The sequence below is a fragment of the Protopterus annectens genome, chromosome 9.part0 (genome assembly GCF_019279795.1).
Source record: "Protopterus annectens isolate FY-2018-M chromosome 9.part0, PAN1.0, whole genome shotgun sequence".
Classification (NCBI taxonomy): domain Eukaryota; kingdom Metazoa; phylum Chordata; order Ceratodontiformes; family Protopteridae; genus Protopterus; species Protopterus annectens.
The window spans coordinates 1534688036-1534715372 of record NC_056743.1 but is presented as its reverse complement, the minus strand read 5'-3'; the positions used below and the strand labels follow the sequence as shown (position 1 = coordinate 1534715372).

The following is a 27337-nucleotide window of genomic DNA, read 5'->3' as shown; positions in this document are numbered from 1 at the left end:
AAGATAATTCACTGACATTATGTCTGACATTCCCAGCAAGCACATATTTTTTTGTTGTTGTTTAGGCAAATGCACATGCCATTAGAACATTTCATTTTACTACTCAACATTTTGATCTGTGACATTTTGAATGGCAGTAGCTACAAAAATGTGACAAAATAGGTATTTAACCATACAATATGAGGACACTGTTAAGTTAAAGAAATTGGTACAGACCAATATATTTAAAACTATACTCAATGTGATTCCAATTTTAAGGCTGAAAAAGTTTAATTTTATACTTGTGTGTCAAGACTTGACTTCAACTTACTGATTCTATGTCCTAAAGTGGTGCAACCAATGAGCCGTCATTATAAATGAAAATCATAGATGGGGTAAGTAAACTCACAGTAACATCTAGGCATATTTGTGATCTAATTCACAAAACAGCAAATGAGTTTTTTTGGAAAAGGAGGTGTGGATATGACTATTACTATAAGTAAACAATAAGTCTATAAAATAACTGAAACAAGCTACAGCAACTTACAATAATACACATAAAACAACACACAGACAGGCACAGGATGCAAAAAAAACTACAAAATAAAATCTTGCCAAAACTGAGGGCAACAATTAAGCAACATGACTCCTACTGTACTAAAACACCAGGATCCTAAATTATATTTCTACAAAGCATAAATTGTTAGCCTCATGTCTGTTCATTGTAATGTACTATACAATATAACATACACAAGAATTACATGAGTGCAAATTATAGAGTTAGTACTGTGTGTACGTGTGCTAAAGCATAACTTATATAAAAAAGTCAGTTTTTTACAGGAGAACATACTTGCAAGCTATATGCACTTACACATCTTGCTGAAAATAAATAACACAAAATGTATACATGTTTTGTTGTTAATAAAAACACATAGCAGATTTAGTCACATATTTACATTTCACATATCTGTTGCAATCGTCCTGTTGACAGAGTGGCAAGTTTTTATATATTCCTTACAAAGGTCATGGTTTATGACACTACAGTGTAGCAGGTGGACTTGGATGATACTAGATCGGTAAGAGGGAACCAGCAACATAACAGAACAAAATGTACTCCTTTAATCTGCCCCCACACTAAAAAAGCTAATCGTGTAGTCTGGCAGGAATTTTAGCTATAAACCTCTTTTATTATTTATATCTCAGATGATCATTAAAAGTGTATTACATATTGCCTGATTACTGTGCGTGTAAGTGTGCATATGCACATCCACATGTGGGTGGGGGTGGGTGGGGGTGTATATGAGACTGTCTGCATATCTGTGGTGAGCATTTACATAACGTTTAGGCAAATTCTGTACCATACTGGTGTCTTGAGATATAAGCCACAGTGGTGCAGCGGTAGCGTTGTTGCCTCACAGCAAGAGGTTCTCCCGTTCGATTCTCAGCTGGAGTGCCTTCTGTGTGGAGTCTGCATGTCCTCCCTGTGGTCAAGTGGCATTTGAAAGGCATGCGTAGAATGGGCATGCCTATAACCATTTTTTTCAAATGATCATAGTATGGCTAAGAACTCTGAAACCAAAGTGGTTAAAAGTATTAAATAAATGTCCACCTAAAATGATAACTGTATTTATATGTGGTTATGCAACACCATCGTAGCAGGGTCACAGAAGGTCTTGACATTTCAACCTGATCCAGTAATAAGGTTTAGTCACAGCAGATTTTGATGAGTAAATCTGGTGGACCTGATCTACCTGGACTTCCACAAAGTTTTGTTCTTCAAGTCACACATCAGTCAGGTACAGAAACTGTAATGCATCTTGTGGGTGGGCATAAAGACAGAAAAGCTAGCAGAAATATCGCTGAGGGAAAGTGGTCTAGATAACAGAGATGACGCCACACTGTCTGAGAAATAAGAACAAAATACTGTACTACTGAAGTCAGAGTTCTACAACTGCTATGGTGTTGTATGTTTATACTGGATATCACTGAGTGACTTAAGAATAAGGCTTTGTACAATTAAATCTTAAAAAAGTCTTGTAACTACAGATGGGGTATTAAACTCACATTAACATCTAGGCAGGTTTGTGATCTAATCAGTGAAATAGCAAATGAGTTTTGTTGCCAAGAATACTGTGGGATTATATAATCCATCAGGACAAAAGGAAGAATTCACAAATAAATGTTGGACTGTGTAATGACTTACACACAGCTAAAAGGAAGAAGCCTAGGTCCTACCAGAAAGTGAAACCCTGAATAGATACATACTGACAAGATAACCAATAAGCTTATTACTCCACTCTGTGCAACATAAAAGGAGGTAAATGGGTCATAACAGGTACATCTCAGAGGGTACAAACAGGAATACTTTCTTCCCACTGAGATTTTCTAATAATATGCACTACAAGGAAAACATATTATTGTGAACTTATTTAATATGGCTGAGGTGAAAAAAGTCTAACCAAGTGCACAGAAACTAAGCAACAAGAAGTCAGCTCCGTTCCCTCAAGAAGGTCGTGTGTGCTAGTTTCCCTGCCACAATAGCATTCCTTGACGAGAACCAGGGAATAGCCCTTGTTAAATAATTCTGTGTTGATGCTACAGCAGGCAAAGGTATAGAATTGACACACAGAGGATTTTTTTTCCAGATAATTGTATTGAATTTAAAAATCAGTTCCAAATGACTTCATTAGCAGCTCAAGATCTGTTTGATGATCTTGACCTTTATCTTCAGGTAGTTGATACCACATGTTCTGATTGCTGCTTTCCTTGGTCTAGCAGCAGACTTAACAGTTTTGCCAGTACATATATGACAGCAGATTCAGGGTTGCTGTAATTTTAAGACCTGCCGTTCTCTCTTGTACCTTATCAATTCTTCCTTTCTTCAACCCTGAGATAATATTTACACCAGTATTATGTCAAGCTTTTCTCTGTATAACCACATCTACATCATTATAAAACACATTTTATAGTCTTTTGTGTCTTTTTAAGATACTGAGACTTTATACTCTGCTCAACCCTTAAACATACCATTCATACTCATCTGCGTGCATGGTTTATGAAGTATCATGCCACAACTGTGTACACTTTGTGTAATACCCTGTATCTGAAACTACTGTACAAATGAACACTGCATTGTTATTTACTAACTTACACATTCTGTAAGGTCATCTCTCAGTGTGTACAGCCCTTCTAAATCTAACCGTGTGTAACTCACACAGTGTGTAACTCAGTCTAATTGTGCATAACTCAAGTACATAGTACTGAAATCTTTTCCATTCCATTCTTAGAAAAAAATTGTGGCACATGGCAATTGGTCTTGATTACAGTGGAGTTAATCACTAGCAAAGCCCTATTCCTCCTAATCAGAATCACGTCCCACTGTACATGAGTGACATGACCATGGTTAAAAAACACATATACCAAACCTAGCACTGCCCTTTCCTGATTTCCGGGTTAGTCTCCTCCACAGACAGTTTTTGTGAGTAACCTCAACTTCCACACTGCTTTTACCCACTTTAGTATATCTGGCTTCATACATACGTACACATGTACACATATATAGATTTGCATGTTACTAAACACAGCTTTTAAACTCCTCTCATGCACCTACTAATCACTTTACTATGAATACTCCTGTTCCACTGAATCTGTTTTTATAAATTCAGCATTATCCCTACCTACTACTATTCTGTCTCATCTGAGCCATCCATCAATCTAATACAATATGCACTAATACTTTCCTTTGTGCAACTCCCTGCTACCCTCAAATATTTAGAGTATACACTTTTCACTATTTAATTGTCATTAGTATTGTACTAAATATATGTAAATCTGTTTACTTAATCATATATAATACATATCAAAAATTACTACTACCTTATGTACTACATGTAGTTTCATTGTGAAACTTTTCTCCCTAGACCTCGAATGAAAATGTTTTTTTTTCTCCAGTCAAACTTTCCCAGTCAACAAAGACAATATAGATATATAGACAGACAGACAGATACATAGATAGACAGATACACAGATATATACATGCTAGATAATGAGATGCTACTGAGTACAGCAACAACTGTACCATGAGATACAGAAATTATATCTTTCTCCAGACTGATAGTGAAGCTGTATGTGGTGAAACTGTTCCCAGTTTGAAGCCTATAACTTAGAAACCTCATCAAACCTGGACTCCAATACCACATGAATGGTTCCAGCCACAGAATGTTAAAAAGCGTTATCATTTGGAACTCGGTTTACTTCTCTCAATCCCTTGTTGTACACTGGATAAATTATTAAGTCACTTGACAGTATGTTGTTCATTGACTGCCACAGTAAAGAAGAGCTTATCCATTTAACAAACGAATACAACTGGTAGAGGAAATCTATAGCAGAGGTAACTGAACTATGCAAGATGAAAGAACCATGATTAATCAGTGCAGAACTGTTTATGAACCAAGGAAAGGAAAACTAACCTTATAGATAATCAGTGAGTTAGTACTGCGAGATGAGATGGCAGCTGAGATATCAGGTACGAAAAAAAAGGAAGATATATGTATGGGGAAGGTTTAAGGTTAAGCAGGTGCAGTTGAACAGAGGCTAGTCAAAAATGCACTGAATTACTGGTAGATAGGCAACAGTTTCCCCTGTCACTGTCTAAGATACTATATACCTGATAGATCCTCATTAACTAAAATATTAGGGACAACTTTATGTGCATAACAGTGGCACTTCAAAATAATCCTCAAAAAAGTTTTAGAATAGAAACTAATATTTTGTATGCCCTTTTTCTCCCTTTTGATTGTAACCATCCCCCCCTCATAGTCTGTTAGTACATTCATTCTAAATGCGTGAGAGTCAACTGCAAGAGATGTCATACAGACAGGACACAGTGGCTTTGTTTGTATGTCTTTAATTCCACCCGGTGGATGGGAAGACATACGAGTCACACAGCTGCAGTGGCCATCACACCTTCCCAGTATGACTGCATGCCTCAGTGCACCTACAGGGAAGGTGACTACCCATAAACAGCTGCATGAGTAAAATGCATTTCCTTACGTTGCATCTGCATCCACTACCTCCCCTCTGAGAGATTAAGTCAAACCAGGCCTTCTTTTGCCTCTAAAACAGACATTCCCATCCCTACTGCTCCAGCTTCAGTAGACTCCAGAGCTGCTAAGCAAATCTAGGTCACCTTGGTCATAGTCGGGGCATCATTCCTGCATGCCAATGGAAATGGATAAGCTACATAATCTAGTTTATGAAAAGTTTAATTTCACATATAAAAACCTGATATTTTTAAGCAGATTCACTCAATCAGTTATCTTAACTACCACTGAAAATAAAGCTTTGAATTTACCTCACCACTCATTAATTTATTTACTTTTGCCTCTTTCCCAGTATTGCTTGTGAGCTTATAAATTATACTCTTTTTTCCAGATCAATTACAGTCATTCTAAATCAATCGAAAACCTAACTTTCAATGTCACATTAAATAAACATCTGTTCTTCATATCTCAAGACACCAGTTTGTTTTTCTTTTGGCTTTTAGGGGTTAGGGGTCGCTACAGCGGAACTCCGGTCCGCTAATGATTGGCAGTACATTTTTTTATGGGTGCCGAGGTGCCAGCTCTGCGCCCAACCTTCAACGAAGGCATGCCCATTCTACGCATGCCTTTCAAATGCCACTTGACCACAGGGAGGACATGCAGACTCCACACAGAAGGCACTCCAGCTGAGAATCGAACGGGAGAACCTCTTGCTGTGAGGCAACAACGCTACCGCTGCACCACTGTGGCTTATATCTCAAGACACCAGTATGGTACAGAATTTGCCTAAACGTTATGTAAATGCTCAACACAGATATGCAGACAGTCTCATATACACCCCCACCCACCCCCACCCACATGTGGATGTGCATATGCACACTTACACGCACAGTAATCAGGCAATATGTAATACACTTTTAATGATCATCTGAGATATAAATAATAAAAGAGGTTTATAGCTAAAATTCCTGCCAGACTACACGATTAGCTTTTTTAGTGTGGGGGCAGATTAAAGGAGTACATTTTGTTCTGTTATGTTGCTGGTTCCCTCTTACCGATCTAGTATCATCCAAGTCCACCTGCTACACTGTAGTGTCATAAACCATGACCTTTGTAAGGAATATATAAAAACTTGCCACTCTGTCAACAGGACGATTGCAACAGATATGTGAAATGTAAATATGTGACTAAATCTGCTATGTGTTTTTATTAACAACAAAACATGTATACATTTTGTGTTATTTATTTTCAGCAAGATGTGTAAGTGCATATAGCTTGCAAGTATGTTCTCCTGTAAAATATAGCAAATATACAGACAAGCACACACATAAAATGTCCAATCTGAAAATGCTGTAAAAGTCTACATAATAAAGTATGGCACAAGATAGTCAGGCTTTTGATGTAGCAAACTGTAGGGAAGTTAATGAAAGATTTTGGTAACTTCTTTTTCCCAGAAGGAAAGACAGCTAGGATGAAGAAAGAAAAGTGAAATTCTAAAAGTAAAATTTTTTTTTTTTTGGGGGGGGGGGGGGGGTAGTAGGGTTTTTCCCTACATCTTCTCAAGCTTAAAGTGGACAAGGTGCCATCTAGCTGAGTTCAACTTGATGAAGCTGAACCCCCCCATTAGTTATCTTCAACAGGAAATCAACAGACACTTTTTTTTAAAGCATGCAACATCAATTATTCCTTGTTTTAGGAGAGTGGCACAGCAGAAGTACACTGACTCCTTTACCCAGAGATTAATGGATTGAAACCAATCTCTGCTATGCAAAGGGGAGCAAGCTTTCTTGGATTTATTGTTGGCTGTTGTGACTTGTCGTCCATTCCTGGTCGCATATTTTTTTTAAAAAAAGGACATTTCTCTGTTTTTTTTTTTCTGCAACTGAAATGTTGTAATATATAAATTTAGGGAATACGGGGACTTGTCTCCTGCATGTCAGAAGTTCTTTCCCCCTCCCTTGCAAAAAATGCTTTATTTATACTTTGTTCATCTGACTGAGATTAGGACCGGTCATCTTCATGTTAATGCAACCCTGTCCAGACACATAACGAACCATAAGGGAAGTGCATGGTAGATAACATACATGTGCATACACACACACACACACACACACACACACACACACACACACACACACACACACACACACACACACACAGTCTCTGTCTCTCTCATTACCAGGACTACACAACCTGACTTCCTATATTATATTACATTATATCATGGGATTTTTCAAAAACACCATTGGTTCAGTTGAATTTTAAGTGACTGGATAAGAGACAGAAGCAACCTAGGAGACACTTTCCTTTGGTACAGTTAATGTTTGCTTTTGTGAACCTTATGACTGTTTCCTAAAGCTGTAATACTGTCTTTACAGATGGTATGCCAGTTATCTTCGGCAGATTCGGATAGTGTACACAGCACCCACAAATTCTTCCTGTTAAGGGTTAGATGAGTAGACAATTTTTCTCTTTATGCAAGCTGTCTCTTCAAAACTAGTAATTTTTTGTTTACTTGTAGAATAATTTAAACTTTCTGTAAACCTAATTATGAAAAAAGTGTTGCTCTTCTCCATTTCAGTAAATGCCTCTATTTAATTTGAATGGTTGTGTCTAGTTTATTTATTGATATAATGCATCTGCTGTTGTGTGGTGTCGAACTATAAAAATTCACCCTCGATTCTGCCAGAATGCTTTGTCATACACTACCCTAAGTTCTAATACTTTCTTTAGCTTATTTTTTAAGAGTGGAACAATAATTGAAGGTTACCAGACACAGTGTTGGAATGGTGCCATGAACTACCTTTGGCCAGGAGAAAGCAGGGTGTAATTTGTACAGTAATGGAGGGTATTACTAGAATTTCATAGAAAATGCACGTGTGTGTGTGTGTGTGTGTGTGTGTGTGTGTGTGTAAGTAACAGTTTAATCAAATTACAGTTAATGTGGTTAAACTGGCACTCAAAAGCATTACATTACATTTACAGGGAAGTTGGAAGAGGGACTGGGATGCCAGAGTTTAAGACACTATTGTGTGGTTGCTTGGTGTGGACAGTGTAGGCTAATAGCCCAGGACAACAGGGCCTACTGCTTGCATGCTCTTAAGGCCAAGCTTCACTTACCTAGTTGTTTATTTTATATTTTAATTTGTTTGTGGTAATAATATCAGTCATGACACTGTATCTCTGCTGGCCATCATTTGTTGTTGTCATTCAGAGGGATGTTTTTAAGTCCATGATGTCACATTTTTCTGGAAAGTCTTATGGAGTTAAAATCCACTACCCATGCCTATCATCATTTCTTCAGTAACTGACTTTCTACACCACGTCTCTGACAAACAGGGAAGCTATCATTGTATTCCTGAGAGGAAAAGAGGATGATGGGTTATCCCTCTATGGTATGTCTTGAGAGTTGTGAGGCTCCTTTTAATCTTTAATCCAATTTCTTTACCTCAAACCAATGCCAGATATGCAACAGCATCAATGTGGTATGTGCATAAGCGCAGACTTTCACATGCAGACAACACCTTTTCATTTCTTTACCTACCTGGACTAAACCTCTTAGATTCGACCCACATACCATCCATAACAGATGAACATCATGAGAGTATGACTTAACATTCCAACCTTCCAACCCTTGCTTTCCTAACACACCCCAAGACAGACAGCAGAGTGGCAGATGCCTTATTTCAAAGTCAGAAAAACTGTTGGAGGGTAAGTTTTAGCAGATGCCACTGTTTGTCTCTATGCAGCTGGCATGAAATTGTATAAATCTGCATTGCTACATTATCTTGTCATCTTATCAAAAATGCTGGCCCATAGGCTGGTTTATCATGGCTTTGGATGATGGATAAAGACACAATGCACTGACCAAACGTATGCAGAATAATGCATGTAAGTATGAAGTATGTTTACCACATCCTTAAATGTATCATAATTACAAAACTTCATGATCAAAAAGTATGAACGGTTTATTAAAGTATCTCATATTATGGAAGTGTACATATCATAAACTAGATATTCATTACTTTTTAATAATAAATGTTTCAAGGAACTTGGAGGATAAACTGTTCAGTCTGCAACAAAAGCTATAAAATGTTACTGCAGAATCAGAGCTGATTTTTTTCCTATTGCTTTATAACAGCTTACTGAAAACAGTAGGAAGGGATTACTGCTAACACACAACACATTTGGACAATTTATCTAAAAATATACAAAGACAAAGTGATGCATACGTTGGTGTAGTAATAACATAAGCCAATTTGTCTACAAAATCTAAGCTCTGTGTTTGACTTCAGGTTATGAATGAGATTCTCAGTTTTTCCACATTCATTCTGTTAGTTTTAGCATTGTTTTACTATTTTACCAACATTATATGCTATTATAAACTTGCAATTACTTCTAAGTTAATTTTCTTTCTCCCAGAAATACCACAATTGGAGCCTGAAAGTATGGCTATGTGTGCATACAAGAGCTAGATTTGTACAACAGCAAGTCTAGGGAGCACTGCATCATAATTGCTTGCTTATATACAGCTGTCATTTCATCGCATAACTAGGCATATATAAACAGACACATAAATAATAATAAGCACAAATAACATAATGCATACCTTTTCCATTCAAGGCAATGCCATCCACTACTTTGGGACGTGCAGAAGTAAAGACATAGTCCCTTAACGCTTTCAGCTGTTCCACAAACTTTTCATTAAGTTCATCATCTGCAAGCTGATCAAGTTCCTGTGTTTTGTCCCCCAGTTCTGGGGGAGACAACACAAAGCATTTCCTTTTCTGTAATAAGAAAAAAAAAATAATAATAATAATTCAGATGAAGACCAGATGGCAGCAAAAAGTGCACATTTTCAAATCACTACAGTTAGTTTTCCTTAACTTTGAAGGTAAAATGCAGGCACCATGTAAATCACCTGTGCAGGAGTAGTCAACAGCATTCATTGTATTTGTCATTTAATGGAGAGACCACTCTGCCTGTGAAAACAAGACACGAAGACTAGGATGGGGTATGATTACCAGAAAATAACATAAAGTTAAGTAATTACCATAATGACAGATGTGTAGCAATAGGCCCATCTACTTCTACCTATAGCACTTGAGACCAGCAGGACTTGCTCAGCTGAGCATTTAATATTGTAAGCTACCAGTTTTTTTCCATAATTTTGTGGTATAGACCCCTGTCCACATCTCTGTAAAACCATGCTAAGGTGGACCAAGCAAGAAAAAAAAGCCATGAAGGAAACTCTCTCAGAAAGACTTTTCCAATCAAACTAAAGAGGTCAGGAGGAGGCGGTGGATCATACAGGAAGATGGACCTACTCATGCATTTATTAATACAAGTACACACCTTTTATCTGTTATAGTACTGGTCCATTCTCTCCTACTCATAGGACAGAGTCTCATGCTTATCATGCTGGGCGGATTCTATTCAAAAATATATCTAAAGATTACATCAGCAATTACAAGCAGAAGTGGAAATCGCTGGTCCTTAACTTGTCTTACAAAGGTACTGAGATGCATTTCTGACCCATTAATAATAAACAATAACAATGAAGCTGGTGGTAATAACAATTATAATAATGATAATGATGATGATGATGATGATGATGATAATAATGATAATGATGATAATAATAATAATGATAATGATGATGATAATAATAATACAGTGTATGGACCACCATGATTATGCTCCAACATGAGGAAAAAGATGAATTTGTTAAGCACTTCTTTAGCATGAGACCCAATCGTAACAGCTCTTAGCAGGGTGTGTAATAAGAAGTTATGTACTCACCATAACGTTCCATCTGAGTAGGTAAACTTCATTTGTCAGCAACCTATGGGTATCGGATCCATATCGGATCCGAGCTGGCAGCTTCAAACAGCTAAGATCCGAGCTCCAAGCCCCTCCCCTTTACCCATAACCCCCTGCTATCCCTTCCTAACCTCAGATCGAGTTTGTTCATAAGCAGAAACATATAGAACTAAAGAACCACCTCCAAACTGCAACCTAAAGACAATCCGCCAAGACAAGCAGTATTGCTTTGAGCATCCATATGGATCAGGGGGAAGGAGGGGGGGGGTCGGTTGCTGACAAATGAAGTTTACCTACTCAAATGGAACGTTATGGTGAGTACATAACTTCTTAATCTGAAGTAGTTAACTTCATTTGTGCATCAACCTATGGGACAGAGTCCCCAGCTACCTAATTCTTGGGAGGTCCTCATGGAAGGATGTTCCGGAGCACTGCAGAGCCGAAGGATGCTCTCCCTCTAGAGACAATATCCACTTTGTAATGGTTTATGAAAGTATTAGGTGACGCCCAAGTGGCTGTTGAACAAATGTCATCTGACACCCTAGATCGAAAAGCAGCAGAGGTAGAGATTGATCGAGTAGAATGGGCAAGGATATCTTGAGGTGCAGACCGGCCTGAAGTCTCATAAGCCAGAAGAATACATTCTGAAATCCATCTGGACAAGGTGACTTTTGATACAGGTTTTCCCAAAGTGGGGTTAGCAAAGGATACAAAAGCTGGTCGGATTTCCTGTGATCAGCTGTCCTGTGCAAATAAAACCTCAGTTGCCTATGCATGTCTAGAGAATGTAGCTTGTATTCACCTTTATACTGGTAATTTGGAAAGAATACTGGTAAATTAATAGATTGGTTGATATTGGACTCCGAAGCAATTTTGGGCAGAAAAGAGGGACTGGTCCTGAGTGAAACTCTATCTTTGTGAAATATTAAGTACGGTGGCTTGGCACAGACGGCTTGAAGTTCCGAAACCCTTCTGGCCGAAGGGATGGCAACAAGAAAAACTGTCTTCCAAGATAAGTATTTCAGATCCACTGAAGATGCAGGCTCAAAAGGAGGAGCTGTCAGAGACTCAAGAACAAGGGTTAAATCCCAAGGAGGGACTGCATGCTTAACTGGAGGCCTCAAAAGGAAAGTGCCTTTTAGGAAGGTCTTACATAATTTAGACGAAGTCAAAGGGCTGAGATCACTCCAGACATGATAGTGAGAGATTGCAGCCAGCTGGACCTTGACCGTAGAAGAACTAGCACCTTGGTCAAATAAGCCTGATAGAAAATATAACACTGCTGGCAGTGGAGCTGTAAAGGGATCTAAGTTTTGATGCTCCGCCCAAATAGAAAAACGCTTCCACTTGCTATTATAAATTCTTCTCGTAGACATCTTGTGCGCGGCTACTAGTATAGCCTTGACAGGGGACGAGATACCGGGAGTCCTAGCTATCAGTGGAACTGTTTCAACCAAGCTGTCAACTTGAGGTTGTCCAAGTTCGGAGTTGACAGGCCTGATGGGTGAGAGATCAGATCCGGGATGGGATCTAGAATCCATTGGGGGATTCACAAGATGAGACCACAGGAAAGGGAACCAAGGTTGACGACAAAGTGGATAGGACCTGGTTCCCCCTTGTTTGTTGATATACCAGACAACTGACATATTGTCTGTTTGAATCGCAATTGTCCCCAAGGGAAGAAGGCTGTGAAGTGCTTGCAATGCCAAAAGCACCGCTCTCATCTCTACGACGCTGATATGTAAAAGGGTCTCTGAATGGGTCCACGTGTCTTGGATGGTCCTGCCCATGCAGTGCCCGCCCCCACCCAAGGCGAGAGGCGTCCGTGGTCACCGTGGCTAGGGGATGGGACATAGAGAAGGGGCACCCTTTCTGGAGGTCCGGGGACTGGAGCCACCATAAGAGGGCTTTCCTGCAGACCCTGCTGAGGGGAACGGGGAAGCTCATGGGATGCCGCAGGAGGGACCATTGGACTTGCAAGGTCCATTGAAGAACTCTCATATTCAAGCGCGCCAAGGGGAGAAGGTTGATAGTTGCCACCATAGAGCCTAACGCCCTCAGGACCAATTCTGCAGAGGGAGCTGGGGATTCAAGAAGGGCCAATATGTGGAGTCTTAGAGTTCGAAGCCAGTCTGGAGTCAAGAAGGCTAGAAGCTGGTTTGTGTTTAATCTGGCTCCAATAAAATCTAAGATTTGGGTTGGAAGAAGGGAAGATTTTTTGATGTTGATCGTGATCCCCAGCCAGGGAGCTAAATGGAGAAAGTAGTCTCTGGCTGCGCATAGTAGATGCCTGGTGGGGGTGGTCAGGAGCCAGTCGTCCAGGTACGGAAAGACCTGAATTCCCTGGAGTCTCAGGTGGGCCGCGACAACTGTCAAGACTTTGGTGAACACCCTGGGGGCTGTGGTGAGACCAAAGGGGAGGACCCTGAACTGGTAATGGCTGGCTCCCCAGCTGGAAGCGGAGAAATCTCCTGGAGCATCTGTCCATCAAAATGTGGTAGTACGCATCCTTGAGGTCTAAGGAGCACATCCAGTCGTTCTCCTGTAGAAGTGGGAGAATGGATTGGAAAGTGACCATCCGGAACTTTTCTTTGGCTACTGATGGGTTTAGGAAGGACAGGTTGAGGATTGGTCTTAAGTCCCCAGTCTTTTTTGGCACCAAGAAGAACCTGGAGTAAAACCCTGATCCGGACTGCTCTGGGGGGACGTGCTGGATTGCTCTTTTTTCTAGCAGCTGGAGGATTTCCTCGGCTGCCGCCTCCCTTTGATTGGGTGGGACATCTGGGAGGTTCCGGGGAGTGGAGGGGGGATAGAGAAAAGTCATCTTGTAGCCTCTGGATATGATCTGAAGCACCCAGCGATCTGTTGTAATAGACTCCCAAGCTGCTAGGTGCCTCGAGAAACGCCCCCCCCCCGACTGCCTCCAGAGTGGAGCAATCGGGTAACCCCTCAGGGTTGCTGCGTGGGCCGATCAGAGAAAGGTTCTCTGGACCCAAAGTTCTTCGGACCCCATCTGCCTCTAGGGCGGCGCTCACTCTGTCCTCCTCTGCCTCTGAAGGACAGGGGGTCCGGAGCAAAACGGGGTTGTTGAGACTTCCGGAACCACATCTTCTTCTGTCCCTTTTGGTTCCCCGCGAAGGACCTCTGGGGAGCAGAAAAGCGGACTCCGACAGCAGACAACGTCTTCCCGTCTTTCTTGCTCTGGACCAATGTGTCGCGTACAGTCTTGCCAAAAAGGGCAGAACCATCAAATGGGGCATTTGCGAATGATGCCTTGAAGGGTTCTGCGAAATCACAGTGATGGAGCCACGCCTGTCGCCGTAGGACGATGCCTGCTCCGCTGGCTCTAGCGGCTCCTTCCGTGGCATGGGATAGTAACTGCATAGAGGTATTAGAGATAGATTTGAGAGTGGCCATTCGGGTTGAGAACACTTTCTTATCCTTCACCAACATGGATATATCTTAATGACATCCCGCTGGAGTTGTATCACGTGTGCCATATAATTCAGCGACCTCACAGAGAAGGTGGCTGAAGTGAAAACCCGCTTCTCCAGACGGTTCATCGCCCGAGACTCCTTGTCTGGAGGATGGACCGAGAACTTCTCCTGGGCCAGTTCCCTTCTGGTGGCGGCCGCCACCAACATGGCATCTACCGGGGCTCTCTTGCTCCAACATGACTTATCCGAAGGGGGGCTGAGGATTTTATCAGGCCTCTTTGGGATGAGCTCCACAGTATCCGGTTCCTTCCACACCCTGGTAGTAATCAGATCTACCAGGGGGTCTGCGGGAGGGGACACCCAAGAGGTAGATGGGCCTGCATCAAATGCCTCCAGAAACACATTTTCGTCAGAGGAAATAGTTTTGGGGCTGACCACCCCCCTCTGATCCGAAGCATTTCCATGATGTCTCCGAAGGAGACGTCTTCAGGGGGTAACCTTGGGGAACCTTCCCCTTCCTCCAAGTCTGTGTCCTCTGTCAAGGAATCAGGTGAGTCCAAGTGCCTCCTTTTGCACTTGCGTTTGTGTGGGACCTCCTCGGGGGGGCTGTCCGAGGAGGCCTCATGAACTACATCCTGTTCCGGAAAGGGAATAATCTGGGATGTTTGTGCAGGCTGTCCCTGGGACCGGGTGATGGAAGGTAGACCCGTCTGAGAGGGAGTGCAGGGTGGAGCCGAAGCCGGGGTCCTGGAGTCCCTCGACAATACCCTCTCCACAATGTCGAACGCCGAAGGAGAGCTACTCCCTATCGGATCCAAGAGCAGACCCTCCGATGGATCCGACGTGCGGATCGGGGCCGGCGATGAGGCGGTCTGATCCGTAGGGCCAGCATGCTCCGACTGCGATGGAGCCGAAGTCATGCCGGCACCTCCAGATCCAAAGCTCAGCTCTTGGCTCAGAGAGCTCAGATCTGAAGAAAAGGGATGCGATAGACTCGAGGGCACCATCGTAGCCGAAGTACCGGAGACTATCGGCGCCGATGCTCCCCCGGCTCCAATGCTACCCAGCTCTGAAGGCTCCGAGCCCTGACAGTGGGTCAGAGAAGGAGCAATCGGGGCAAAAAAGGGGGTCGAGCTCCGCCCCAGGGGGGAAGCAGGAGCACTCCCATCTGCATCTGGGCCTGGAGAAACCTACACATCATCCGGTCCAAATCTGCATCGGAGATGCTACGCATAGACCTCGACAAGGCCTCCGAGGCGGGCTGGGAATGCCACCTAGATGACCTCGAAGGCGACCGGGTCTCCTCCTCCTCCGGCGAGAAACGAGGAGAATGGAGCCGGGAAGGAGAAGATCCAGAGGCCATAGGAGGAGAAGCTCGCTTAGATGGCGGAGCCGAGGAAGAGGTCTCAGCTCGTCTCTTGTGGTGCTTCCATTTCTCCTTCCTAGCTTCCCTCTCCTCTTGGCCAAGGGTGGGAAAGTGATTCCTGGCCACAGGGAGAGAAGGTGGCGCTGCTGAAGCCTCGGCAGAAGCCACAGAGGGGCCGGAGGATGAAGCTGAGTCCGGGGTTAACAGTCCCGCCAGGATCAGCTTCGACCTCCTGTCCATGATGGCCCTGGAGTTGAACGCTGCACAAATAGAGCAGCCCGAAGTGAGGTGTTCAACCCCAAGGCAAATAACATACCGAGTGTGGCCATCCGCTGGGGACAGCTTATGGCCACACTCGGTACATTTGGAAAAGAAAGATTTGGGCGCCTCGGACATTTTCTTAACCCACGCGCTAGGCCCCAAAACACAGACACACCTTAACACACACATGGGGAGGGAATACACTAACTGTGACTAACAAAAACAGTTGTAAGCTAAGCTAACTATGTAGACACTCTCACACAACAATATTTTTAACAAAATATGATAAAAGGAAAGATTTTCCTCACAAAACTCCTATGCTATGCCTGGAAGCTCGTTTCAAAGCTGCTGTTGAGAACTGCGGCAAATGAGATCTGGGGTCAGGAAGGGATAGCAGGGGGTTATGGGTAAAGGGGAGGAGCTTGGAGCTCGGATCTAAGTTGTTTGAAGCTGCCGGCTCGGATCCGATACCCATAGGTTGATGCACAAATGAAGTTAACTACTTCAGATCAAATGTTACACCTCCCCCCAAGCTCTGTTACAATCAGATCTTACTCTAGGGACTAAGCATGAGCAGTGTTTGGCTGGAAAAGAACAGTGGCAGAAAGTAAAACAGTATTGTTTCTGCCTGCCTTCCATGCTTCTCAACCATCCAAGAATTTGCCAGTTGTGTACAGGAGTACAGTCAGTCAAAAATGCCAGAAATTAAACTATCTACTTATTTTTCAGAAAATGTACATTGATGCCAAACCAGTTTTTCTGTTACCCTTTTAAGTGAGTTAGAGAAGTATTTAAAAACTTTCCCTGATTTTGCTCCTTTATCCTCCCAAAGACCTTCAGCAAATAAGCTGGTAGGTGTCTTGGTGTTGGTTTGATAGTGCTCACTAAATTCTTTAATAGCTTTAATACTGGTAAAGTACACTGAACCCTTTTTCTGTACCTGGTAGCCCATGAAGAAGATAATATTCCTTGTACTACAAAGAATTATAGCTCTTTATTATGTGTTCTTGCATGGATGGATGGAAGGATTCATCTCTAAAGCTTCACTCTCAATGTGAATTTCTTGCCTCCATTTCTCAAACATTTAATCAATCAGACACCTAACCATAATTCTTTGTAGTTACTACTGTTATTATGGTTATTTCTTCTGTTATTTTTATATTTATGATGGAGATTTGCCTAAGGATGATGGCCCTAATTACTAGAAATCAGAAAGAGAACTTCAGTAAGAGATCAGAACCACACCAGACAAGATGAATGAGAATGAATCACCAACAAAGTGAAAACAAGACAAAGTAATATTCTATGAGGAAGAAATGAGACCCATTTGGCAGCAGCAAATGTGAATGGTTTTGTAAATTCACTGTACTGTTATGCTCATAAAAAATACATAAACTGTAGCACAGGGTAACATAAGGGGCGAAGCACAGCCAAGATAACTGTATCTCAATAGCAAACTGAAAAAGAAATATAATTTATTTATTTTTATTTATTTATTTATTCTACATTTGTTGACTGGGATAGTCCGACTGGATATATATATTAATTTATTCAGGTACATTAATATTTAAATTCGAGAAGAGGTGGTACTTGCAAGGGGAGGCAATGGCACCCCAATGGAGTCAGCTTATATATGTGCTTATTTAGCTTTCAAGGAATATAAAACACTTCTGACAAAATGTATGCTGGAACTGAAAACTTCTCTTGTTTTACAGATGACAGTTTTTTTTTTTTATAGCCGATACTGATAAGTGTAATGTTAATCAATTCATATCAGGAAAGTTATGTCCTTTAAAACTAACTTATGACTATAATCAAGAAAGAATGGTATTTACAGATGTAGCTCTATGTAAAGAAATAAATCAGACAACATAACATAATTTGTTTAGAAAATCTATGCATCCAAATTAAATATTAAGTTATGACAGCAGTTCTGCTTGAAATGTTGAATGAAATAGTCTAGAAGTTATTAGAATAAATAAGATAGTATTATGCAAAAGCATAACATGTTTACTGAAAAAGAAAGGCTACTAAAATAAGTGCACCCTAATTAGCATCAGACAGCCTGAAGTGTTAAAACAAAACACAATTAGTCGTAAAGTAAAGCTTTATTTAAAAAACTAATAAAAAACATGCAGCTTTTTTCTTTTAAAAGTTACAAAGATAAAGGTAGTGCACGTGTTTACAAAATTCACCTTGGCTAATAAATAGCAAACATTCCTAATTTTTGTTTAGGGAAATACCCTCTGAAATAGTCCATGAACGTTTAGAAAACCTGGAAGCTAAAGGGAACCCAAATGAGCTCATCATACATCCCACATTCATTAAAATGGTAGCAAGGAATCTGTCAAAACCACTATCACAAATATTTAACCTCTACCGAACATCAAATGAACAGAAGCAACTTACATGTCCTAAGAATCCTATTCCCTCCATCCCACAAGATTTAGTCTACGTTCTATGTCATAACAAAAAGAACCTTGTCTACAATCAAATTTTGAACACAAACAAATACAGAATATTAATAGATACACAACAACATTTCAAACCTGGGCATGTCAAGCTAACAGTTGTCTTCATCATAATAGGCAAAATCTATTCCTCTATGAAAAGCAATATAGCCACAGGAACTATATTTTAATATAACCAAAATCTATGAAACCATAAATTAATAACTGCTAATGAACAAACTTAAAAAAATGGGAATGGAATTAAACAGAATGTTTAGCATGTAATCTAGCAATATGTTTTCTGAAGATGGTACCTTCAATACAGGAGTTTCCCATGGCTCTGTTCAAAGTCCTGCTCTCTTTTTATTATTTCTAAATGATATTACAAATGACCTATGTTCCTCAAATATCAACCTTTACAGAGCTGAAATAATCGCAAGCTATTCTAGAACATCAACCCCCAACACTTCTCAAAACTATGTACACACCTTTATCAAAATCTCTTATTTAGTAACCTCATTAAACAACACATGCATGCTATTTGGTAACAAAAAAAAATAATTTAACAAATGTAAACCTTTGTCTAGTCTAGGCCCTAAAAAATTGACAATTAGACAGATCATTACAAATGCTGAGGCCTTATTCTAGAACCCTCCTTTGCATTCACTACCCACATAGACATTATCAATGATAAGGTCTGTTGGAGGGGGGCGGGTGGCTGTTGCCAGCATACCTCTCAACTAGCCCTAATTTTGAGAGACAGCTCTGATTCAGTCTCAAAATTCCACTGTACCTTCATAATAATTTTTTTTTGAACAAGCCAAGTTAGTAAACAATTCATATTACTGCTACAAACTTCCTCTTCTTCAGATAATGCATACTAATGCACATCATTTACGCAATTAACTTTCAAAGTACTACTGCCAAGACTCAGGGCTAGTCTAACTTACTGACTTCACAGGTTACTTTAATCAGCCTTCCAAATGCCATTTATACCATCATGTTTTCTTACATATGATTTTGACATTGTTCACTTGATCTCTAACTAGCAGTAATTCTAGTGTTTCAAGTGTAGTGAAAGTGACTCTTTTATTTTCTTAATAATGTTTTTTGTTTGTTAGCCACACAAGTGATATGGACAGTTTAGTGCAGCCAGTCAATCAATATGTACTTGGGAGGAAACCAAGATAACCAGAGGGGAAAAAAACAGAGAAACAGGGTTAGCAAGTCAATGAACCTAAGAGCTGTAATGCAAAGGTTTAGTGTGCTGCCCAGATCCATTTCTCAGAGAATTTACGAATTCACAATGACAGTCTATAACAGACAACATAAAAACAGTAAGGGAATCCCCCTAGTGCTTCTAGTGTTGACTATTCCAGACCATACCATTTAAATATAAGGAGAGAATTTACTAATTCCCAATGACAGTCTATAACAGACAAAATAAAAACAGTGAGGCAATCTCCTTAGTGCTGCTAGAGTTGACTAGTCCAGACTATACAATTTAAACATAAGGGTGGCACACTAAAACAGTTGTCTTGCTTCTAAGGTGAGAAATACTGATATCTGCAGTAAGATACCTTATATGACTGCTTAGACTCTCACAGGAAATTCACAAACTTCCACTATGAATAAAGGCTTTTTATTGCAGCTCCTACCATATGCTTATGTTTATTTATATACTATAACTTCCTTGTAATGGGAACACCAATTCTAGAGACAGCATAAAACCTAATACACCAGCAGGTTGAGATACACAGTAATTGTTATTTATTGTATATAAAATGGTAGCAAACAGCTGAGATCAAAGAGGAAATGTAAAATATTGTTATTGCATTCAAGTCTGGAATATCTTTTTTAACTTTTGGAGGGGGTGCCCTGAATACAGAAGACTGGAAGGGGGCAAGGGGCACAAGAACTAAAATGGAATGTATAACCCTACATCACTATTTCATTAATCAATTGAATGAGATGACAGAACGCAACATTTCACAGTGGTGGGAATGTCTCCACTCAGCTACTCTCTCTACAGGGCTGTATTGGGGATAACAATCAAAGATAATGAGAAAACCCTGAATGGGAAGTCCTTTGCTTCTTTGTCAGTGAGGCCTCAGAATCTGATCCAGTCGCAAGAAACCTCTGAAGAAGAGGTCTGTTTCCATGAATCTTACTGCTGTGGGTTCCTGTGGGATCAAGGTCTCCACTGGCCACACTAAGACCTTAAAGTTTTGCTGGGTAGGTGAAATATTATCTTAAAAGATGAAAGGGTCTACGCCTTTTCTTTCACACTTTTTGAAAAAGTCATCAATTCCTGGCTTAAGCAATTAAAGTTTTTAAAGTAGACATCCTCAAATAGTGCATGCTGTCCCCTCAAGGAAGGAAAGATGATAAACTCAGTCAAAGGTTCAAATGCATGGAAATGCTATATCTTGCTGTTCTGCTTACCCATTCTACAGAATGGTGTATGAAATATGCACCATGACTTAAGCTTACTAAGAATAGAGTGGCCACTTGTGATTCTTTTTTTCACACAGTTAGAAAGGACCTCAGTGCTGTTAACTGCCTTGTCTAACAGATTCTGATAACTGCATTGCATTGTAGGTGTACCTTTAAGTGCAGTGCTCTTCAAGTACCGAACATGTAAACACATGATTTCCTGGACAACATGGGTTCTTGTTCAGAGGATAAAATACCAGGACCTGAGGTGCAAAGATATCTATCTTCCCTGTACAATCAGGATGCGAGTTCTGTACAAAGAAAGCACAGTCAAGTAAGGAATGAAATACCCTATCTGCTCTATATGGAACAGGAGCGAGAATGTCCTTGCATTGCTCCATGTTCTGCATCATCCAGTCTTTGAAGGTGCCTACTTAACTAAATCAAATATGGAGTCTTCAGATAGAGGGAAAGAGAAGAGGACTCATCCACCCAATCAGTGCTCATGGACACATGCTCAGTTATGGGAACTGTTCACCAGACATGAGCAAAGGCTTAGTCGAGGGGCTTCCATGCCTTCCTCAGTGGCTACTGAAGCACAAGAAAAGGATGAGCCTTTCTTTGCTAAAATATGTCTAGAATCTAGCAAAAGGTTTGATGGGATCCAGCGCAAACTGAACTTGGGAGAACAGCAATGAAGAAGGTCAATGTGGAGAAGGGACTGCATTGACTAGCACAGTTTCCACAAGAAGGAATTACAAACTTGAAGTGCAGCAGGCTACTGAAATGAGGAGTGGAACAGGGGTTCAGGACAGAAGGTCTAGAATTGCACAGCTAACATCACTGCTCCCTGCATCATAGGGGCTGCTATACGTTCTAATGGAATCTGCTGGACAGCCCATTACAGAAGGCCTGATATCTTGTCAGCTGACATTATAGGTGCTGATGCTGAGTAGCCCAATATTTAGTATGATAACATTTGGGTTGATGCTGGACAGGCCAGTATCAGATTGGCTGATTGTCAAGCCTAGTATCTGGACTAATGCTAGGTGGTCCAACCACTGACCTGCTGCTTGATATAAAGACATGTAAAGTAGTGGCATGGAGACAGAGCTGATATTACTGGAATAAGTGCCAGAACTGGCTCCTGAGCCTGTCCTAGGAAACAAATACCCTACCTATTACAGGAAACAAAGGCATCCAAGAGCAGTTCTTGACATGTTGGTATAAAGAATAGTTACCAAGTTGCCCCACTGCCTGGGAAGCACAATCCTGTTTGTTCTGCGGCCAGAGCATCTTAGAACAGAATCGTTGGAATATAACATTAAAAAATGTAAGACTGCTTCAAAGAAGACTTAATAGGACATACTAAGAACATTATTTGTACTCTTACAAATCCAGAATGATCAGTAGCTTTTTAGTAAATGTGTTGTTGTCTTTTGGCTTTTCCTGGTTAGGGGTCGCCACAGCGGAACTCCGGTCCGCTAATGATTGGCAGTAGATTTTGAGGAACGCTGAGGTGCCAGCTCGACGTTCAAACTTCAAAGAAGGCATGCCCATTTACACATGTCTTTCGAACGCCCACCCTGGATCCCCTTTGAATGACACCAGAAGCTTAGCCAATTATTGAAATTGATCATTTTTTCTTTATACTTTTTACTATATTTTTTCTATATACTTCAATCATTTGACTGTTTTCTATCACTTATACTGTAATATAATTATGCACGCTTTCTTTTCAAACCAAACTGAAAAACATATTTAAAGTTTTATTTGCTAGAAATACAAGTTCTATAGTACAGTAAAACAATACTCAGAGTCAACCAACAGCACTAACATGTCTTTAGAGTCTTAAGTAAACCAAAACCTAGTCTTACAAATGATTTTGAGTGCAGCAATTAAATACTTAAATAAATACTTAAGGTAAGTTTAATATTCCTTCAGACAGTTTACTATTAATAAGGATACAATATAATGCAGTGTAGTTCATTCACTGCATAACCTAATACCCTGTAGTAATTAAATAATATGCCAGGAGCACAGGATTCAAAGTGCTGTAGGGAATTTAGAGCTTAAGTGTGGTTTGCATTTGGTAGCAGAGCTGAGGATCTGAAAATTGGATAGCCTTAGGGAAAGTGTCCATGCACACACCACCAGTGTAAGTCCAAAGAGACACTCGAGGCATAACTTATAAAACACAGGTTAATTTCCAGTAGTCAAAATGAGCAACTGAGTAATAGCCCACTTGTTTTGTAGTCTGAGACATAAACAGTATTTTAAGTTACATTTACAGTCCCCACAGCTACTGCAGGATACAGGCTCCCTGTAAAATAAGCAAATGCAAGACACTTTGCATAGGTTATCACAGACTGGGCTTTCCCATTCTATACTTCAATGTCTTTCTTTAGAATGATTTTCTAGGTTAGGCATTCATTTCCTTGTTTGCTGATTTCAAGCAACATCCTAATATACACTCTTGATTGTCAATTAAAACTGTTTTAGCTGTGTGTCTGCTTATCAGACAATGAATTATCAACTCAACTGTTCAAAGTTTTGCTTTATAATTTCAGTCTGTTCCTAATAAAATTTATGTTTTTCTTTCAAATCACTAAGGATTGAAGTCATTTGACTTACATTTGAGTTTCGGACTATATATACTCAAGAAAATGTATGCTAACACAATATCTGGTATTCTAGCAACTTTCTATGTTTCTATGAGAAGTATTTAAAATCTATACCTTTTTTGGGCCTTTGTCCTCCTGTAATTTTAGGTTTTGTCCAGATTTCTTGCACTAAGAGGTATGATTTAAGGTGGTTACAGAATATCAGCATTGTTTATTATTGTAATATATATTTTTTTGCAGATGTACTGTTTTTATTGAAATACGGAGTGTGATGCAATGTTGCATAAATTGTTTGGTTCTAAAACAGCTGTAAAAGATGTAGTCACAAAGTTCTTTTTCCTTTGAAAGCCATATTCAGGGATCTGCCAGCGCAGAGGACATGCAGACATGCAGACTCCACACAGAAGGCACTCTCCGCACTCCAGCAAAGAATCGAACGGGAGCACCTCTTGCTGTGAGGTAACAATGCTACCGCTGCACCACCGCAGATTTAGTAGTTTTTTTAGTAAATACTTATTTCATTTACTCATTGTCTTGTTTACTGAGAAAATCTGATTGGGTAATACCCATTTCCCACAGAGGCCCATGGCGAAAAGCTCCATTTGCTTGCTTTGAATTATAGCAAATGGTTACAATTTAAGTTAAAAGACAAAAAAATACATTTAAAAAAAAAATGTTTTTGTTAATTTTCACTCCCAGAAAACAGGAAATTAGTAAAGTTTGGGTTTAGGATGATCATGTGTTCTGCACACGTACCAGTCAAAGGATGCAAGTAGTTACAGCAGCAGACACAAAGTAAGGAATAAGCTAAATGAAACTTGTCATTTATAGGGCAGTATATTTTCACTAGTTGCCTGATATGATAATGTGGTCCAGGAGAAAGAATGAGAAATGCAACCAGTAAGACTTTAAAAGAAACACTTTAATAATTAATACTGTCTCAGCAATGGAGGGTTTAGAACTGCATTGCTTATTTTACCTACACAATCACTCTGTAGTGCATCTGGTCATAATGGGAGGAAATGAAGATCTAAAAAAACTGGAACACTTTTATTTAAAACCAAATGTAAATTACAAGCATAAACACAGAAGGGGGAATCCATCAACTACATGTTAAACGCAGACAAGACTTTTCCACTTTTCATACAGAATTACTGACGCCGTCTACATCCTGAAAGTAAACCTGGCAAATGATCAGCTCATGGACAACTGAAAGAACCAGGTGGAGCATTAAAATTCCATCCAGTACAAAGCAGCAGAGCCTTGGAGCAGCAAAAGTGTTTGGATGCTTGGCCTTGGTGAAAGAAGCAGGTTAGCATCAGTCAACCTCTGCGCTGGCAGATCCCTGAATATGGCTTTCAAAGGAAAAAGAAGTTTGTGACTACATCTTTTAAAGCTGTTTTAGAACCAAACAATTTATGCAACAGTGCATCACACCCAATATTTCAATGAAAACAGTACATCTGTAAAAAAATGTATATTACAATAATAAACAATGCTGATATTCTGTTGTTGCTTGTCTTTTCAGCTTTTCCCAGTTAGAGGTCGTCACAGCAGAACTCTGGTCCACTAATGATTGGCAGTAGATTTTTTTTATGGTGCCGAGTTGCCAGCCCGATGCCCAACCTTCAGTGAAGGCACACTCATTCACGCATGTCTTTCGGAGGCCACTCGACCGCAGGGAGGACATGCAGACTCCACAAAGAAGGCACTCCAGCTGTGAATCGAACAGGAGAACCTCTTGTTGTGAGGCAACAATGCTACCGTTGTACCACCGTGGCTTAATGCTGATATTCTATAACCACCTTAAATCATACCTCTCAACCTCTTAGTGCAAGAAATTTGGACAAACCCTAAAATTACAGGAGGACAAAGGCCCAAAAAAGGTAAAGATTTTAAATACTTCTCATAGAAACATAGAAAGTTGCTAGAATACCAGATATTGTGTTAGTATGCATTTTCTTGAGTATACATAGTCCGAAACTCAAATGTATGTCAAATGACTTCAACCCTTAGTGATTTGAAAGAAAAACATAAATTTTATGAGGAACAGACTGAAATTATAAAGCAAAACTTTGAACAGCTGGGAGGAACGCCTTAAATAATGGCTCTTTACATTATAGTAATTGCTGTTTGTGGGATTTTTAAATTAGCAATATATATATATATATATATATATATAATTTTTAAATTAATTCATTGTCTGATAAGCAGACACACAGCTAAAACAGTTTTAATTGACAATCAAGAGTGTATATTAGTATGTTGCTTGAAATCAGCAAACAAGGAAATGAATGCCTCACCTAGAAAATCATTCTAAAGAAAGACATTGAAGTATAAAATGGGAAAGCCCAGTCTGTGATAACCTATGCAAAGTGTCTTGCATTTGCTTATTTTACAGGGAGCCTGTATCCTGGAGTAGCTGTAGGGACTGTAAATGTAACTTAAAATACTGCTTGTTTCTCAGACTACAAAACAAGTGGGCTATTACTCAGTTGCTCATTTTGACTGGTGGAAATTAACCTGTGTTTTATAAGTTATGCCTCCAATGTCTCTTTGGACTTACACTGGTGGTGTGTGCATGGACACTTTCCCTAAGGCTATCCAATTTTCAGATCCTCAACTCTGTTAAATGCAAACCACACTTAAGTTCTAAATTCCCTACATCACTTTGAATCTTGTGCCCCTGGCATATTTAGGGTTGCCACCTTTTCAAATGCCCAAAGTGGGACATTTTTGGTACAAACGTCAGATTTTGCAGGGCGAAACATACCCACGGCGAGTATCAAGGACAGAACTTCACTTTTTTGCCTAAATAAAAGCTTATTCTTGTAGCATTGTAGTTGCTTATTCCGTTTCTTATAAATTTACGTTTCAGATATAGAATAACTGTTTTATGCAACTATTACATAAAATATAGGAAATAATTTTGTACTAAAATTTCAGGACATTTGCCATTTTTTTCAATTTATTTGCAGGACACAACTGCCCAAAGAGGGACTGTCCCTCGCAAAATGGGACAGGTGGCAACCCTAGGCATATTATTTAATTACTACAGGGTATTAGGTTATGCAGTGAATGAACTACACTGCATTACATTGTATCCTTATTAATAGTAAACTATCTGAAGGAATATTAAACTTACTTTAAGTATTTAAGTATTTAATTGCTGCACTCTAAATCATTTGTAAGACTAGGTTTTGGTTTACTTAAGACTCTAAAGACAAATTAGTGCTGTTGGTTGACTCTGAGTATTGTTTTACTGTACTCTAGCACTTGTATTTTCTAGCAATTAAATAAAACTTTAAATATGTTTTTCAGTTTGGTTTGAAAAGAAAGAGTGTATAATTATATTACAGTATAAGTGATACAAGACAATCTAATGATTGAAGTATATAGAAAAAATATAGTATAAAGTATAAAGAAACAATGATCAATTTCAACAATTGGCTGAGCTTCTGGTGTCATTCAAAGGGGATCCAGTGTCTGTCATTCTGGGAAGATATGCTCGACAAGCCACGTTGCTTCGCAAGACACGGCTTGCACCTGTCACCCCTAGGCTTTCGAATACTGGCCAAGGCTCTTGCTGCCCCCATAGTGCCTTTTTCAGGCAAGGCTCAAAAGTCAAACCCACCTCTGTAAACAGCACAATTAACAAAAACCTGAGGGTTATGCTTGAGTTTAAATCTCAAAATGGACGCGCTCAAAGCACTCCTCAGTATGGAGAATGTCGACATCTGTGCAGTAACTGAAACCTGGTTCAAGGCTCCAGACAGCACCCCAGCACTACTGGGCTACAACTCATACCACACGTTTCGGCCACAGAACACGGACCGAAACACAAAAGGAGGGGGTGTATCCATATTCATCAAGGATACCTACACCTCCAGGTTAGTGGAAGAGCATGATACCTCTGAGA

General features: G+C 40.1%; 1 protein-coding gene across 1 annotated transcript in view; it reads right to left on the bottom strand.

Moving 5' to 3' along the window:
- The window catches only part of LOC122812165 (guanylate-binding protein 1-like), a 789313-nt gene that overhangs the window by 496722 nt on the left and 265254 nt on the right, over positions 1–27337 (bottom strand). The window contains exon 5 of the mRNA XM_044084488.1: positions 9631–9808. Coding sequence (XP_043940423.1) covers positions 9631–9808 — 178 coding nt within the window. The remainder of the gene's footprint in view (positions 1–9630; positions 9809–27337) is intronic.